At 36.2% G+C, this 17,648-nt stretch overlaps 1 protein-coding gene across 1 annotated transcript in view; it reads right to left on the bottom strand.

The window, feature by feature from the left end:
* THSD7A (thrombospondin type 1 domain containing 7A) overlaps positions 1 to 17,648 on the bottom strand; it is a 460,930-nt gene that overhangs the window by 251,850 nt on the left and 191,432 nt on the right. The window contains exon 2 of the mRNA XM_082398710.1: positions 13,888 to 14,719. Within this exon, the coding sequence (XP_082254836.1) occupies positions 13,888 to 14,719 (832 nt within the window). The remainder of the gene's footprint in view (positions 1 to 13,887; positions 14,720 to 17,648) is intronic.

The following is a 17,648-nucleotide window of genomic DNA, read 5'->3' as shown; positions in this document are numbered from 1 at the left end:
AACCCTTAAGTTTTGTGCCTTGGGAGCCTCTCTTGCCTCCTGCTAGTTGGGCCCTATTCCCATCCCCCCACTAATCTACTATGCCTTGATTAGGAGTCCTTCTTCCTTATTCATAATCTAGAAGAAAAAGGCTAAGCCACACCCCTTCGCAGACTTGGGCAGACTTGGTGGTGGGGAGTGAGTAGAATGAAGCAATTATTAAAAAGAAACCTCTTTCACATCCCTTTCTTTTCTTTTTTGAAAGGGTAAAGCCTGGGGAGTGTAGAGTTTGGCTAGCACACATAATTATAAGGCTCAAAAGTGATATACGTGGACATGTTTAACAAAGAGCAGAAGAAAACCTTAGTTATCATCATCATGAAAATTTATCCACAGGGACAGTCAGGGATCAGCTTCAGTGCTCTGGCATCATCCCACAGCATCCTTGGCTATGATCTATTATGTAAGTGGGACCCCAAATAAAATGGCCAGTTTAAAGTCTATATATTAGTTGAGGAGCATGAAATAGCTGACCACCAAAATAGGAAAGGCAACTTCTTTTCTTTCTGTTTCTACTACTTGCCAGTGTTCCATTTTAGCTAACCCAACTATCCTAGCGTTTTGTCATTTATTGGTCACAGTTGCAGAAATTAGAGGCTCATAGCAAGCAGAGATCAAAGATACAGTCAAACTTTTCAATGGAAATTGCCAAGATTGAATTTCCTCCTAAATTGATTCTGTATTGTCTGTTTGAACTAAATATTCCCAGCACTGATACCTTGATTCAGGTATTCCTCACCCCATTCTTGGATTATAAACATGACCTAAGCCCTGGCTGCCCATACTCTAAAATCTGGGCCCTCCAATTCATTCTGCGTGCCATTTCTGCTTGTGAACATAATTCTGTCCCTGCTTACTGGAAAAACCTTCAAATTTCTTTGCTTTACTATCTTCGCTGTCCTCTACAAATAACCTGCTCATTCTCAATTCTGAGATTTTTTAAAAAAGTATGTTTGACTTGGAATGCTCACTTTTCCCATCACACCACACGTAGGTAAATACAATCCATTTTGGGGAACTTGGTCAAATTCTGTTGCCTTATCAAATTATTCTAGTCAATACAGATGCAGCTTTCTCTTGAAAACTTTAGTCATTTTATCTTAGATTTATCCTTCCATCAAGTATTGTTACCAACTATGAACTATATATTATACAACTCATAAAGGACAAAAACTTTCTGGGTCTACATGGAGTTAGAGTAATTTAAAGTAATTTTACTTATTTTTTTCACTTTTTTTTCTCCTTGTTTCTCATGCATAGAATTAAAGATATCAAGTGCAGGAACAATGCTTTGCACAGAGCTGAAACTATACAATGTCTACCATAATTTAATTCACCTATTTCTTTTTAAATTTTACTATACAGGATCCCTGATAGACATGAACCTGCCAGAGAACGGCATTTTTGATAAACTTTGTGAAACCCTATATAAAATCCAAAATGTATCAGTCAAAATTGATTTTTTTAATCAAAAACATGCTTTGTTTGTTCCAGCTCTCTACACTGTACATGACTGTACCAACATTCCAAGATCTTCAAAGTACAATGGCTTCTTGTATTAAGCACAGCACAGTTATTTTGTTCATTTACAATTCAACTGCTATCCTGGTAAATACTACCCAAACAAATTTTCCATGATCACATTCTTTTAAAATGTAGTATCAATAACCACATATCTATGCTAAATAGAGAAAAAAATCCGTCAAAAAAATTGGGGGAAAAAAACTGGATAATCGACTTAAAATAAAATGATACAAAATTAGAACAATAAAGAACACAGCAAGGTGAAAGTGTGAGAAGAGGCCTAAAATAATGCCCAATATATAAGCAACAATTTTAAGGAAGAAAGAAGACAAAACACATGAAGTTAGTAACACAATGTATTAGTAGATTCTAAGAGTGAGCATATTCTTAATTAGGTTATACAAATAATGCATTAATGATTTATTAAAATCCTTATCCCACGTAGATTTTTTTTCCTTTTGTAAGTATTTCCTCCCATTGAAATTCTTCTTGTTATGTTCCAGTCAGACAGAGATTCAGTACTACCCATATAAAGCTGGTAGAATTCCAGCAAATAAAACAGAACAATGGATGAGATCAAAATTGCTGCCAAGGAGATGCAAGGTCACTGCCCAGACAGTGGCCAGGCTGCTTAAGGAAGTGTCCGCTCAAGGAAGTTTCTCAAGGAAACATGCTCTCACACCAGCTCAAGGAAAAAAGCTAAACTTAGAACAGTCAAATGGGAGATATTAATAAAGCTCTGAGGAAAAAATGAGGCGGTTGGAATGGACTTTAAAGTTTATGTGAAGGAACATTAGGCATTGATATCTACACTGTGGCTTAAGGTTAGCCCCGGCCCTAAATGCTTTCTTGTAAGTTAAACATATTTTAAAAGCTACCTAAGAACTTCCTTTTAATTGTCCCATGATAGGATCATCATTTAAACCAAAAATACTACTGGGAGGCAAAAGAGACAGATGTAGGAGAGGTGAAGATATCCTAGGCATGATGGGACAGTGGTACCTTAGGATGTGGGAAGTGACTCTGAGGGTCACACTGATATTTTTTAATTTGATATAAGTTTATAGGTGGGTATTGACAATATTAGCCTTTTAGTTTGCTGTCATCAACACCAACTAATTGATAGTTATGACTAAGTAGCTTAGTGGCTTCAAGATGTAAAAACAGAAATAATATGCTTACAGTATAACTAAAAATGCTAATAAATGGACTAAAGATTAAGCTAAATAAGCTAATGCTCAGAAACTATTGGAATACGTTTACAATATTAGGAATGGTACATTTTCTATGTTCTACAGAAAATATACTTTATCTAATTATGCAACAGCAATTGTTTGGTGTTAACCAGGCACAATAATATTGAAATATATTCTAAGTGATGTCACCTGAATGGTCTAATATCTATACTCTACATTCTATATATTCTATATTCTCTTAGTTGAATATGACTTATCTCTCTTGAGTTATTTACATACTTTGGTTACTTTCTTCAGAATCTACAGAAATTTCCATTTTCCCATTGGCCTTACTTGACACCATATTATTCACTAAAAGGCTCAAGTTCCAAGACCAAACACTCTCTTCAATTTTAATCCTTTGACAAACATTTATTGGAGGCTAGGCACTGTCTTAGTTGAAAGGGAGTAAATAAAGACTAAGTTAATAAGTAAACCAGCAATGACACAGTAGTAGTTCTCTGGCTCTAACATTGTACTCTAGTATATGTCAAGGTTAGCAGAGAACAAATTACAAACTCACATGGGTTAATTCAGAAGAGTTTAATAAAAGGATTATTAACAACAGCAACAGCAAGGGCAGTGTTACATCGCCAAGGGATGGTGAAGAGCTCTGGGGCTAGCTACTATGGGAAATTTATCACCCCAAGGTGACAAAGGGACCAAGAAAAGGATTTTAGCAGCACTGAGCTAGATGCAGAGCAGTAGGAGAGCGCTGCTGGGCAGGGGCTGAAGCCTTTTGTTAGAGGAACTCAGGCACTGCTGACCCCGGAAGACAGAATGAATAGCCCAACACCCCTCTCTTCCCACCTTCTGATAGACTGCTGCTGCCTCCCGTGGGTAGAGCCCAACCAGGAAGAAGAGAACTGGGAAGGCTTATTAATGTGCTGCTCACAGATCAGCCTCCAGGCACATAAGCAGGATCTGGAAGGTCTGCGAGTGACTCTCTAAGGGTAAATATAATATATGCCCAGTTAGTTCTACATGTTGAGAAAAGTAAAGGTTTTCTGGTTAGCCATATATTATCTACAAAAGAATGTGGACATATTGACTACTTCTTTAGTCAGATGTGGCCAGAAAGCAGCTGAGGCAAGCTCCTGAGAAATGCTGGTGAGTATCTGGCAGGCAAATCGACACTGGGGATATTACAGAAAGTTTTTAATCTAAAAGCCTGCTATTTATGCATGAGAAGTAGTAATTTTATAAATGGATTCTGAATAACCTAAAACTAGTCAATATTACTTTAAGAAGTGGGCAATTTACTCCCTTCTTTTCGGTAAGGTCAGGATAAGATTTGCAGTTTCACTGATTCACAGTTGTATCCTGGGAATGGGCCCTCAGGAACCATGCAGCACATCAACTGAGGAAAAATCTTGCAGTTACTTTCAAGACCAGGAGAGCTGTCTTATTCTACAGGCACTGCATATACATTCATTTCCATGTTTCACAATGAACTGATTTGTGGAACACGTTGAAAATTAACTTTCTGCCAAGAAAAATATATATGACTTTTTATATATATGACAATTTTAGGTATGGTTTTGGTTCAAGGTTCATTGGAATCACAAAACTTGGAAGGCCTTTGGAGAATTTTTAAGATCCCTCCTTCTTTCGCTCATCACTGCCCACTGCCACACACACATATGGTTTATGGGTGAAAAAAAACTGAGTCCCAGAAAGTTTAAATGACTTGTTCAATTTTGTGGAGCCATGAGTGCACAGGTTTCCCTACTCTTACTGAGTACTTATTTCTCATAATTATCCATTACTTAAATTCCCCTCTTGTTGACTGAGTGAAATTTTCAGACTGTTGTAAAGCCAGTGGCTTTACATTGAACTTTTATATGACCATTCTAGAGAGCAAGCCTAAAAGAGAAGGATGAAGTAGTGAACAACAAGTATCCTAGAGTAAAATAGGAATCAGGTATAAAGAGAGAGACTGTGTTGAGAAAAAAATACAACTTCCTATTCAACAGATTTAAGTTTGAAGTTTAGAGGGTATGTCAAAAAAGCATGAGTTTAGGAAAAAAAATCAGAAAGTCACTTGAGCATGATTCATTACTATTTGAAATGCTAAGGTTGAATTTATATAGAGACTAAAAAAAGAAAAAGAAAATTGATAACAAAATAAGAGAAAAGTACTCCAATTTGTCAGTATTTCTAGGAGTTACTAGATTATTTTCCTCTTCATGTATTACCCAGTTTTTTAAAAAGATGATTTATTTCAGAGCAGTTTTAGTTTTACAACAAAATTGAGAGGAAGGCACAGAGATTTTCCATATACTCCCTGCCCTCACACATGCACAGCCTCTCCCATTACCAACATTACTCACTAGAAAGGTACATTTTTTACCAAGGATGAACCTACTTTGACACATCATAATCACTCAAAGTCCACAGTTTACATTATGGTTCACTCCTGGGGTTGTGCATTCTGAGTTTGAATGAAAGTACAATTGCATATATCCATCATTATAATATCATACACAGTACTTTCACTGCCCTAAAAACCTTCCCTATTCATCTCTTCCTCCCATTTGATCCCTGGCAACACTGATCTTTTTATTGTCTCCATAGTTTTGCCTTTTCCAGAATCTCACGTATGTAGTTGGAATCACACAGTATGTAGCCTTTTCAGATTGGCTTCTTTCACTTTCTAATATGCATTTAAGCCTCCTCCATGTGTTTTCATGGCTTGATAGTTTATTTCTTTTTAGCACTGAATAATATTTCATTGTCTGAAGGTAAACACAGTTTCTTTATCCATTCACCTACTGAAGGACATCTTGGTTGCTGGAGGCTGAGTTAATTTTTGTGAAGGGTGTAAGGTCTATATCTAGATTCTTTTTTTTGCACGTGGATATTCAGTTGTTCCAGCACCATTTGTTGAAGAGACTATCATTGCTCCATTGTATTGCTTTTGCTTCTTTGTCAAAGATGAGCTGACTATATTCATGGACCCAGTTATTTTTTATCCTTACGAATTTGTGCCTAAAATGTCTGATTTATGGAGTTATCTGGAAGCTGGATAAAGCTACTTTTTTTTTGTCTTAGCCAACAGAAATCTGTTTTAAATTCTAATTCTTATTCCCTCAGGAATTTACTGGGCTGAATTTTCCACACTTCTTGGCAATGCTTCCATTAGATTTATAATTACAACTAATTGCCTTTGTCAGACAATACAACAAAACAATGGGTGTTCAAAAGGAAGGTATTTTCAAAAGTAGGCTCTACTTCCACTAAATACTTCTTGTATTACATATAGCAGATTTCATAGTTCTTCCTGAAACATGTTCCCTTGAAATGCATACTCAGGTCTTTATTTCAGGAATTGGGGACCTGGGACAGCTAAAAGCTTTCCAGATGTGAGGGTGGCTTACAGCAAAGCCTTAGATCTTACAAGCCTTAAAGTTATGCTTGCTGCAATCTAGAAATATCTGCCTCCTATATCCCCTTCTTCTCCACTTCACTTTTGACAACTTAACTCAGCCAAGAGATGAGGGGAGGTATTTTCTGTTCCTCCAGCTATACTTCCCCTGTGGTTCTAGGGTGAGGAACTGGATCCTAAGGGACTTTCCCCATTGCCTCTGTGGATGGTCCACGCCCACCTCCCAAGACTGAGATATTCCAAGGAAAAGATTCTTGAATGGATCTTCCTGGATTGGGTCCTAATTACTTTAAAGGAATCTCCCCACCTCAAGTCCTAGATTCCTCCATCCTTTAGATCTGGATTTTTCATGTGGATACTTTCTTTCTCTCTTTCTTTTTTTTTAACTGTAAACAGAAGTGATTATTTCCTTTATTGGTGTTTCTGGCTAATTTCAAGGCAGTGAATTAAAATAAAACTACCTTTACTCCCTTATGTTTAATTAGAAGTCACATACTGCAATGGACTGAATGTGTGTGTGCCCCCAAAATTCGTATGTTGAAAACCTTAACCCTCGGGGCGATGCTATTAGGAGGTGGGACCTTTCAGAGGTAATCATGAGGGTAGAGCTCTCATGAATGGGATTAGTGCACTTATAAAGGAACCCTAGAGAGAGCTCTCTTCTCCTCTTTCTGCCATGAGAAGATACAGTGAGAAGTGAGCAGTCTGCAACCTGGAAGAGGGCCCTTACCAGACACCAGATTTGCTGATGCCTTGATCTTGGACTTCTCAGTCTCCAGAACTGTGAGAAAAAAATTTTTTCTGTTGTTTATAAGCCACCTAGTCTATGATACTCTGTTATAGCAGCCTGCATTGACTGAGATACATATCTCATTTGGTAATAACTACATGGCATTCCACAGGTGGAAGCACCATGATTTAAGTAGTCCTTGATTGGTTGGATTTAGATTGTTTTTCTGTAACAAATCATGCTACAATGAGAGATGTACACATATTTACACAGATATATTTTAGAAAAAATTTCCAGGAATAAAATCACTGCCAAAGGAACGTGTATTTTTAATTTTGATACATATTATAAAATTATTTTTCAGATATTTGTACCTATTTTTGCCCCCACCAAAACTGTATAAGAGCAACTCTTTCCCCAATTTCTTTAATATTTAATAATATTGTTGATAAAATAGCAAGCAAGTCTCAGACTTCTACCCATACAAGGTCTGTTTGCAGGATTGGCCTTTGGCTGGCATCTGGGAACTTACCTGGTAAACAGTTCCCTACATTGATATAAAATTTTCTCTAAATGATAAAACTGCTCTAAATGATAAAGTGGCTCTCTGTGCCCAATTTGTTTGTCTAAACAATGTGATTTATGGTGAATACTTGCTTTCCCTCTGGGAGTTTGGAATTTTTGTACATGCCAGGTTGAGGGTGCCTATGTGATCAACTGCCAATAAAAGCTTTGGGGCACTGAGTCTCTAGTGAGCTTTCCCAAGTAGACAATGCCTGGCCATGTTGTTGCAGCTCTTTGCTGGAGGAGTTAAGCATAGGCTGCGAAACTCCTCAGGGAGAGAACCCTGGACGCTTGCTTCTGGTTTCCTCTCATCTTTTCTCCATGCACATTTTCCTTGGCTGATTTTGCTTTGCATCCTTTCACTGTAATAAATCTTACCTATGAATGCAACTATATGCTGATTCCTCTGAGTCCTTTTAGTGAATCACCAAACCCGGAGGCTGTAATCCCTGATACACTATCAAACATTTTTATTTGCTCATTTGACAGGTGAAAATGAGATTTTAAATGTTTTATATTTCTTAATTATGATTGAAGATTAGCATATTTTCTCTGACCTGATCCTGTCCTTTGCTGATTTTAATAGACTTTATTTTTTAGGGCAGTTTTAAGTTCACAGCAAAATTGAGTTGAAAATATAAACAGTTCCCATATACCCTCTGCCTCGACACATGCATAGCCTCACCCATTACCATCATCCCCCAGAGTGGTACATTTGTTACAACTGATGAACCAACACTGACACATCATTATCACCCAAAGCCCATAGTTTATATTATGACTCACGCTTGGTGTTGTACATTCTATGGGTTTGGACATATATCAACCGTCATAGTATTATATGGAGTAGTTTCACTGCGCTAAAAATCTTCTGTGCCCTGCCTATTCATCCTTCCCTTCCATCTAACCCCTGGCAACACAGATCTACTTATTGTCTCCATAGTTTGCCATTTCCACAATGCCATATATTATAGTTGGAATCATGCAGTATGCAGTCTTTTCAGATTGGCTTCTTTCACTTAGTAATATGCATTTAAGTTTCCTCCATGTGTTTTCTTGGCTTGATAGCTCATTTCTTTTTAAGCAATGAATAATATTCTATTGTCTGAATGTAACACAGTTTCTTTATCCATTCACCTACTGAAGGACATCTTGGTTGCCTCTAAGTTTTAGCAATTATGAATAAAGCTGTTATAAACATTCATGTGTAGATTTTTGTGTGGACATAAGTTTTCAGCTCCTTTGGGTAAATTCTTGGTGAAGCAAGATTGCTGGATCATATGGTAAGAGTATGTTTAGTTCTGTAAGAAACTGCCAAACTGTCTTCCAAAGTGGCTGTACCATTCTGCATTCCCACCAGCAATGTAGGAGAGTTCCTGTTGCTCTACATCTTCACCAGCTTTTGGTGTTGTCGTTATTTTGGATTTTGGCCATTCTAATAGGTGTGTAGTGGTATCATATTGTTGTTTTAATTTGCATCTACTTGATGACATATGATGTGGAGCATCTTTTCATATGCTTCATCTGCCATCTGTATATCTTCTTTGGTGAGGTATTTGTTAAGGTTTCTAGTCCATTTTTTAATCCAGTAGTTTGTTTTCTTACTGTTGAGTTTTAAGAGTTCTTTGTATGTTTTGGATAATAGCCCTTTATCAAATGTGTCTTGCAAATGTTTTCCCCAGTGTGGCTTGTCTTCTCATTCTCTTAAACTTCTGCTGATTTTTGTATTAGATTTTGGACTCTTCCCCTAATGATTTGTAGGAGTTCTTTATGCATTAAGAAAACTAGCTCTTTGTCAATTTTACATATCACAAATATTTTTTCTTCATTTGCTACTTGGATTTTAATTAGTTAACATTTTTCCTGAGCAAAATTTTCTTTATTCAAATAAATATAATCGTATAGATGAATCTTTTCCTGTATGTTTTCTGCATTCTGTGGCCTAATAGGTCACATAAAGATACCTTCCTTATTTTGAGACTTTAACTTTCTAGACTTTCTTCTAGTATTTAAAAAGAAAACATTTTTAAGTACTAAATGAACCTGGACTTTGTTTGGGTATACAGTTGAAAAAGGGATACAATTCTTTTTTCCCCTTCCTTCTTCTTCTTCTTCTTTATGTGGCAAAGCAATTGCCCTCCAAACAAAAAGAAATTGATTAAATTATATCTTTTCTCCCAACTTGGAAATGCTCCTTCACCATTGGCACCATACTGCAGGGTTTTGAGGAGCTTTTTTCTAGACCCTTTTCTGATCTGATTATTCATGTGCTAACATAAAATTATTATTATTCAAAGAATAAAATGCATTTAATTATCTTGTGACACTAGTCTTTTCTCTCTACTTTTATTTTTCAGAATTTTCCTGGCTTTTACTTATTTTTCTCTTGTTAATTTTATAGTAACAATGTAGGGACAATTGATATATTTATTAGATGTTCTAGACAGGTACACATTTACTTTTGTACTTTCAAAGTCTGGTATTATGTGCAGAAATTTTATAATTAGGTTTATTAACAGAATTTTTACTATTGTAAATGGGATATTTTAATTTTTTGTGCCCATTATGTTTAGCTAATTGTTGTTTGCATCTAGGGAATATATTGATTTTGAGATATTATCTTTGTGTCCATCCACCCTATTGAGGTATTTTATTGTTTATAATATATTTTCAATTGAATATCTTGAGTTTTCTATAACATCTGGAAAAATCTTAATATTTCCACCTGTTTTCCAATTTTCATTTCTTTCTCTTTTCAACTACATTGACTAATACTTACAGATCAATGTTAACAGTGAAGATAATGTGCAGTCCTGTCTCATTTTTGACTATAAAGGAAATGCTGCTAATGTTTCAGAACTGGGTACTAACCTGGTCTTTGGTTTGGTGTCTCTTTGTCTCTCTTTATAACATTGTTCTATATCAGGTCTTCCATGAGGACATTATTTCAGCCTCCTCTACCAGAATATTGGCCCTGTGCAATTTCAATCTGTGGATTAAAGTCTTCCAACTTGAGGAAAGTCTTCTATTATATTTTGGGGGTTTTATTTTATCTTGTTTTTTCTTTTTTCTGTTCTTTTTCTGGTCCTATCTTTAGGAATCCCAGAATTTTATATAGTGATCTGCTTTCCAGACCCATCATCTTTTCAAAAAATTGGAGTTGATGTTCTTAAACTGTTCTCCATCTCACTGACTCCTCTTACCACCGAATATTTTCCAATTACTGTTGCATGTAATGTGAATTTATTTACTTGTTTTATAATTCTCTTCCTTGTCTTTTCTGAGCTCTGTCAAATCACTTTTAAAATTCTATTTTCTTGACTCTTCTTTGAATACTAAAATTACTTCTGGTATTGATTCAGAAGACCATATTCTCTTTAATATGTTTGGTTTCTTGAAGAGCTGTCTGTTGAAACTTTCAAAACAACTCTTCACCTGGGGTAAGACTCTATTCAAGCCTAGCTGAAAATCACTGGTTCACAGGGAAGCCCCCTGTGTCATGGTGTGTATAATGATTTAGAATTCTCTTCCACTGGTCATCAAAATTTTAATCCCCCAGTCCATCAAACTAATAGTCTTTTCTTGGCAATAATGGCATAGTGAGTTTCCCTCAGTCCTGTCTATTATGCCATTCTGCTTTCAAACAGAACACAAGGAGGCTTCAGCAGCCCTTTCACTAACACAGACCATACCATCATAAAACATGCCATTAACCTGGCCCCTCAGAAGTTTCAGGCTACTCTTAGAGATTTTGAGTGCTCACGAAAGGTATAAAGACATAATGCCCCTTTAACTTTCCTCTCTCAATTAGATCTATTTAATTTATAGATTGAAAATTAATCTATAATCTTCTCTATCAATTGTGGTTTGGGACTGTGATTGTTTCCTATTGTCATAAAAGATGGACTTTCATTCATGTTTTTCATTCTTACTGATTTTAGTCTGTTTGAAAGCAGAAAGCATGGGAAATCTATCATCCTTAGCTTTGAAGTTCTAGCAGCAATTCTACTAAAATTATTTTTATTTGCCCTATGAACTGCTTCCCCAAGATTCTTAGGTTTATTTATATAAATTCATTTAGTTATTGTAATAGGACTGTTTTAGCCTTACTAAATGACTTTTTTATCCTCTTACACAATAAAATTGTTTCTGAATTTGATATAAGATGAAACACTTTAATCATCAAGTCTTTCACCTGTGGTCCTGTTCTTTGTTGGAGTTATCCATCTATTCTTCACTTTAAAAAGCTCCACTGGTATGGTGTAATGTTTGAGAAAAATGTAGGCAAAATACCTAATTGTTGTATCTTCTTTACTAAGACTAACTTTCTTAATCATATATATTTATTCATATTATTCTTATATATAATTGTCAAATAAGAGAAATATTAAGAAGCAATTTGTTTAACATAATATTTAATTTATACCTTAGTAAGTTATAACATACATGCAACTACCATTTTATTGGAATAGATATGGTATTTCTAATGGAATATAAGCACCCGGCAGAGGATCTACAGATTTTTATATCTATTTGCTTACAAATAACTGGATGGAAATATCAGGCTCTATGCAGTAGTAGCTACTACCTTAATTATACTTTTAATTGAATAGTCAACATGAAATTAAATGTCTACAGCATATTAACCTAGCGACAGCAGGAGACAACTCAAGTTGCCTTGGAGGCTTATTCAATTACATGGTGGGAGCCAAGTAACTAATATAACTGTAATACTTCAGGAAAAGAGATCAGAAAATCACCAGGAAAAGGACAGTCAGAAAAGAATTAAACAGGGATTGAAATTAAAATGTTCATGACACAGAATCAGAGATGAACACACACACACACACACACACACACACACTCTCTCTCTCTCTCTCCCTCTCCCTCTCCCTCTCTCTCTCTCTCAAGGAGTTACAGGGAACCTGGGGAATGAAGGCAGGAGAAGCAGCCTTTAGCAAGACCAGGAAAAGAGTTGGATTGATGACCTCAGAACAGAGAGAGAGCAAATTACTGTACGGCTGAAAGAAAATCCAATTGTGTATGTACAAAGAGGGAGTAGCAAATATCCTAAAAATAGCGACCAGAACAATGGTATGATGAGAGAAATTGTCTTAGGCAGATACATCAATTGTTTGTTTACTCACTTATTTAAACTATATCCTGCTCCAAAAAGGCTTTCAGTCAGCCTTCAAAATCCATAGATAGCAAAATCATTAGACAAGAATGAATGAAAGAAAATAATGAGGGTGAGAAGAACATGAAGCCGGTGGGGGCTATTAGTAAACAACACGCATGCCACACAGTCCTACTTATGTTCCCAAGGTAAACGGGAAAATGTGATCTATAACAAGATTTCCAGGGGCCAGAAGGAAAATGATCCAGATGCTCACCAGAAGCACATGGGTTGAAACTTCAGTGAAATTTATCTTATGTGTTTTTAATCAAGAGAACAGACTGTGCAATGGAGTAGATGACACTTCCAATGTCATTTCTACAATAAATATGATATAAAATTCTGAGTGATGTTGCCATAATTTCTCTCAGTTCAGTCCAAATCATAGCTGCATAAATATTTCAGAAGAAGCAATTATGCAAATGATCCAAATAAGCCCCTCCCAGATGGTCTGGCTTATCCAAGAGCAAAATTTAGAATATCCAGAAAACATCATACCCTTTAGATAATCCTCAGTGAATATTTTCACAAGAAATAAATCATGCATGAGAAGTCTTTCATAATATAGTCATTATTTACCCAGAGATAATTTGACAAATAATTTCTGTCTAGACAATGCAGTCAATTAATTACATGTTTTCTAAAGTAAGCTACTCATGATTAAATAACCTCTACTTACCTTATTTTCTGCTGGTTTCCCTCCTCTTCCTCTCTGGGGAGAGTTATTCCATTTTATAAAATGTAAAAGGAACTATTCTTAAGTATAGCTCCCTGGGTGGTTGTTTAGATTTTGTTTATAGGGTAATTCTGAACATGCTATAAACTTGGGGAGATTATAAGTGTGCCTTATTCTTACTAAAATAAGTATCTGAATTGAAAATTCCCAAACTCCAGCCCGCTACATTTTTTTTTCCCCCATTATAGATGAAAACAGCATTGCTGACCTAAAGAAGCAATATCATCTTATGGAGAATCTCTCATGCTTTAGATTTTGACAGGAAAATTTAAATAACCTCTAGTGGTATAGTGCCTAAACATGTACAAGACAGAGGTAACTTCAGGAAAACCACAAAAGCTTAAATATCTTCAAGTGGAAAATGTCCCACTTGGGGGTAGCTCGTCCTAGGTGTACACATATGAATTCCAGGACTTAGTACAGCAGGTCTTAAGTACTCTCTAGCCCATGGTCTTGACAGAGAGACACGCTTATTTAATGGTAATAAAATGTTACCTCAAATCAGCAGCTTTCCCCGTCTTGTTAGTACACATAACTTCTCTGGTCTGGTATCCAATCTGGATGTCCCAATATTTGTTCTCTTGTCGGTTCTGTCTGTTTCTATTTCTCTTTTTCTTGATCAGTTCACGGGCCTCCGGATCCTTCACTCCTTTCCCTCGGCCCCTGCCCCGTTCTTTATTCTTCCCACGTCTCCTTGTTTGTCTTACTTGCCTCGAGTGGGGTATCGAGCACGTGCTCCAGGGCCCCACCTGCAAGCTGTACATGCTCTCTTCAGCTTCACAGGCACCGGACTGGCACACCTGAAACTCAGTCAGATTTGGACAGCCTGAGCCTCCAAACTGGGGGGGCGCCACCACGTGACGCGTCCGGTGCTGGAGCCCACTGCCACAAGTCTTGGAGCATTCCGACCAGGCAGAAAACTCAGACACAATGCAATCTTGCTGGCAGGGGATGAGGCAGGCCTGTTCCAGAAGAGGCTTGGGCTCGAAGTACTCACAAATGATATCCTCCGCAGGGATGTCTTTCTCTTTCTGGATGCACATTATCTCTCGCACCTGAATGCCTTCTTCCCCTTTAACGCACTCAAGGGGTTTCTCCAGGCTTTTTGAAATCACAGGCTGACAGTGATTCCAGGGTCCCAGCCTCCAGTCGTATAACTCTTTGTGCCAGTCACAAACTTTGAAACAATTTTGCTGGTTACTGGGTCTCTCGGCCTGCTTGCAGTTTGTATGCAATGTTGTCCATCCTTCCACATGAGCACACCACACAGCGCGGGTCTGAATGCCTCCTGGACCACATTCGTCTCCCATGCATCGGCCCCATGGACCTAAAAACGATACAAGAGTTAACAGTGCTACTAGAAGAAAACTACAGATTACTTCACGTTCCAGAAAGGCACTTCAAGATCTAGTACATTAACTTCCCTGAAGTGTTATAAAGTAGGTCTCTGTACATGACTGTTGGAAAGTAATGATCTACACTCAGTATTTTTGCAGAAGGGGAACTGTGTCACAGAGTCTATATAAGGTAACTGCTGGGACAAGTTCATTTTGAGTCCTTTTGGGATTATTGAAAACTTGCTTTTATTCATTTTCTTAATTTTAAGTAGGTAGAGAACCCTTGGCTCATTAAGAACCCTTGCTTAATTTTAGGTAGGCAGAGAACCCTTGCTCACATTAGAAACTAGTCACAGTGAAAACCCATTACTCCTGCCTCATAACCATCAAATTCATTTCACTAATTGGCAAAGAAAACGGCTGCTTGTGAAGAACTTTGTCTCCTGCAGACTTTTCTTTTCCTGGGCAATTAACTATTTTGTAGAATATGCTCTCTTCCCTCTCATTTTCTGTTGTTGTACATACTATGACCGAAAGAACCTATTACTTGCATACATGTGTGCTGACAGAAGTGTTTACTTTCTTGTAACCAAAGCTGGGAAGTGAAAAATTCTTCATTCTAGCACATTCTGCCTTTAAATTTACAAAAAAAAAATTTGTTTTTCTCATCTTCACAGTGAAATGGAAAGATGGGTAAGAGAATTAAAATTTAACTAAAAGATTTTTGGAATTTTCTGCATGTTAAAGGGTTACTTCGAGTTTATCAATTTATTCATTTCCTAAATATGAACTACTTGGCATTATGGAGCAATTTTATGGAATACTTAAGTCAGTGGCTTTAAAATGAAATGTGGGCTTTTTACCTTAGAATCCTTCTTATCATAGATTGAAACCTACTTATATTTGCATATATCATTTCTTTTTTTAAGGTAGATAATAGGATTCTCAAGGCTTTAATAGACAAATAGCAATTTATGTAATAGAGATTACATTATTGGGGAATTTTAAAGAAATGTAATAATCATATAATTACATGATTTTCAAAATGTGGTCCCTGGCATTTGAGGAATGATTTGATGTAGACTAGAGCCATCTTCAATAGGCTGTGTGGGAAGGGGGCGAGCAGCATACAGGGTCCGGCTCTAGGGTCACTCAGCCCCACCCCACTCCCTTCCTCCCTCATTGCTGCTTCCCTAAGAAAAGCTCCATTATTATTATTTATTTTTATGTATGTTGAGATTATACATAGATTTTGTCTGAGAAGAGGCTTCTGTCACTGAAAAGTAAAAACCACTAAACTACGCCAACAGATTCACTCTATGAATGAGGAAAACAAGTGACAAGGAGGGGAGGTGACTTGCCAAGTTCACATCTTAAATGAATAAAAAAACCATCCTGGATTTTAGATTCCAGTTCTGACTTTTATTTTTATTATTTATCCTAGATTTCAGACCTTGAGACTTAGATACTCCTATACAAAATGATTAATCTACCAAGAATGAAATATGAAGAATGTGCTTATATTTAAACATTTAATTTTGTTTAACTAGGAGGATGTTTACAACTTAAAGATGTTAACTTCATTACAAATGGAATGATGGAGTTGTAAATAGAAAACAGATTGACTGAAAATACTGTGCTAACTAACCACAGTTGCATGAAAATTTGGCATACCTATATCATTACTCTATGAAGTTCATATGCATATGTAGAGAATTACAAGTGGCTTAAAATACATTTAGGGAAACAGCCTTCCCAGAGTGCTGAGGTCAAAACTTTATGAGCTAAGAAAGTCAGCGAGTTTATTACATCTGTAAACATGAAATACCTGATAATATTCTAATCTTATTTTTAATTTGTCAAAGGAAAATATATATTCATAAATCTGTTGACGCTCTCTTAGAGATTTCCTAAATATCCAGTTTGGGAATCAGAACGTGGGACCCTTCTCAAGGGAACACAGTAAAATGTATGAAATTTTAGTTAATTCCATAAATCTTTGCTATTTATTCCTTTTCCCCTTCAAACTTGAACAACAGTAATCTTTACTTCTCATCCTAAATACAGCATATAAAGATACGTTTATGTTGGACCATCAAGTTAGGAGTAAGCTATATGCCATTAAGTCTAAATTTCAAAATATAAGTGTCTTGCATTAACTCAAAGTGTAAAACCCAGGTGTAATTCAGGAGAACTTCTTGATATTTTGTTTTCCAATCTTTGAAATTAATTATGAAATTAGACTGATGAATCAGACTAGGACTATTAAGAAGTTAGTCTTTTATCCTCCAAGTAAAAACAAAAAAATTTTATAGAAAAGTTACAAATATGGCACTTAAAAACATTTAATTGTACTCTTTAGGTAGGTTGTACTATTATTAATGGGTGTGTTTCAACTAACTGATGAAAATTAATATTTTATTACCGAAATCTGAGTATACAAAATGTGGACTGACTTTAAGTCTGTGTGTTACTACTGAGTAAGGAAAACACATACTAAAAAACAAACCCTCTAAAACTATGAAGCAGAACTATACAACACTAGTTAACTACTACGTTTGAAATTTACCCTAGACAAAATAAGGATGGGTGAAGATATTACTCTTATAAACCAAATTTTATCAGAAAACTCCAGCCTTTCTTGTAAGTTTCTTCAAAAATAAAAGTGAATGATGGTTACTTTGAAAATGATCCATGGCTTACAAACATCAAATCAGGGAAAGATCCCTTCTTACACATTCTTAGAACACTCCGCATGTCTCTCACATCATGTTTACCACAATTTCAATTAGTTTATTAAATAACAGTTTGCCAATATCTGTTTATCACATTAGACTGACTCAGTGGCTCCTTAAGAACAGAGCTTTGCCTATCTTCTGCAACATTTGGTTTGATCATGTCTTTTAATTTTCATGGCTG

Source organism: Balaenoptera borealis, assembly GCF_965194805.1.
Source record: "Balaenoptera borealis genome assembly, chromosome: 7".
Classification (NCBI taxonomy): Eukaryota; Metazoa; Chordata; class Mammalia; order Artiodactyla; family Balaenopteridae; genus Balaenoptera; species Balaenoptera borealis.
The sequence above is the reverse complement of the archived record's forward strand: the minus strand, read 5'-3'. Positions and strand labels throughout refer to the sequence as shown.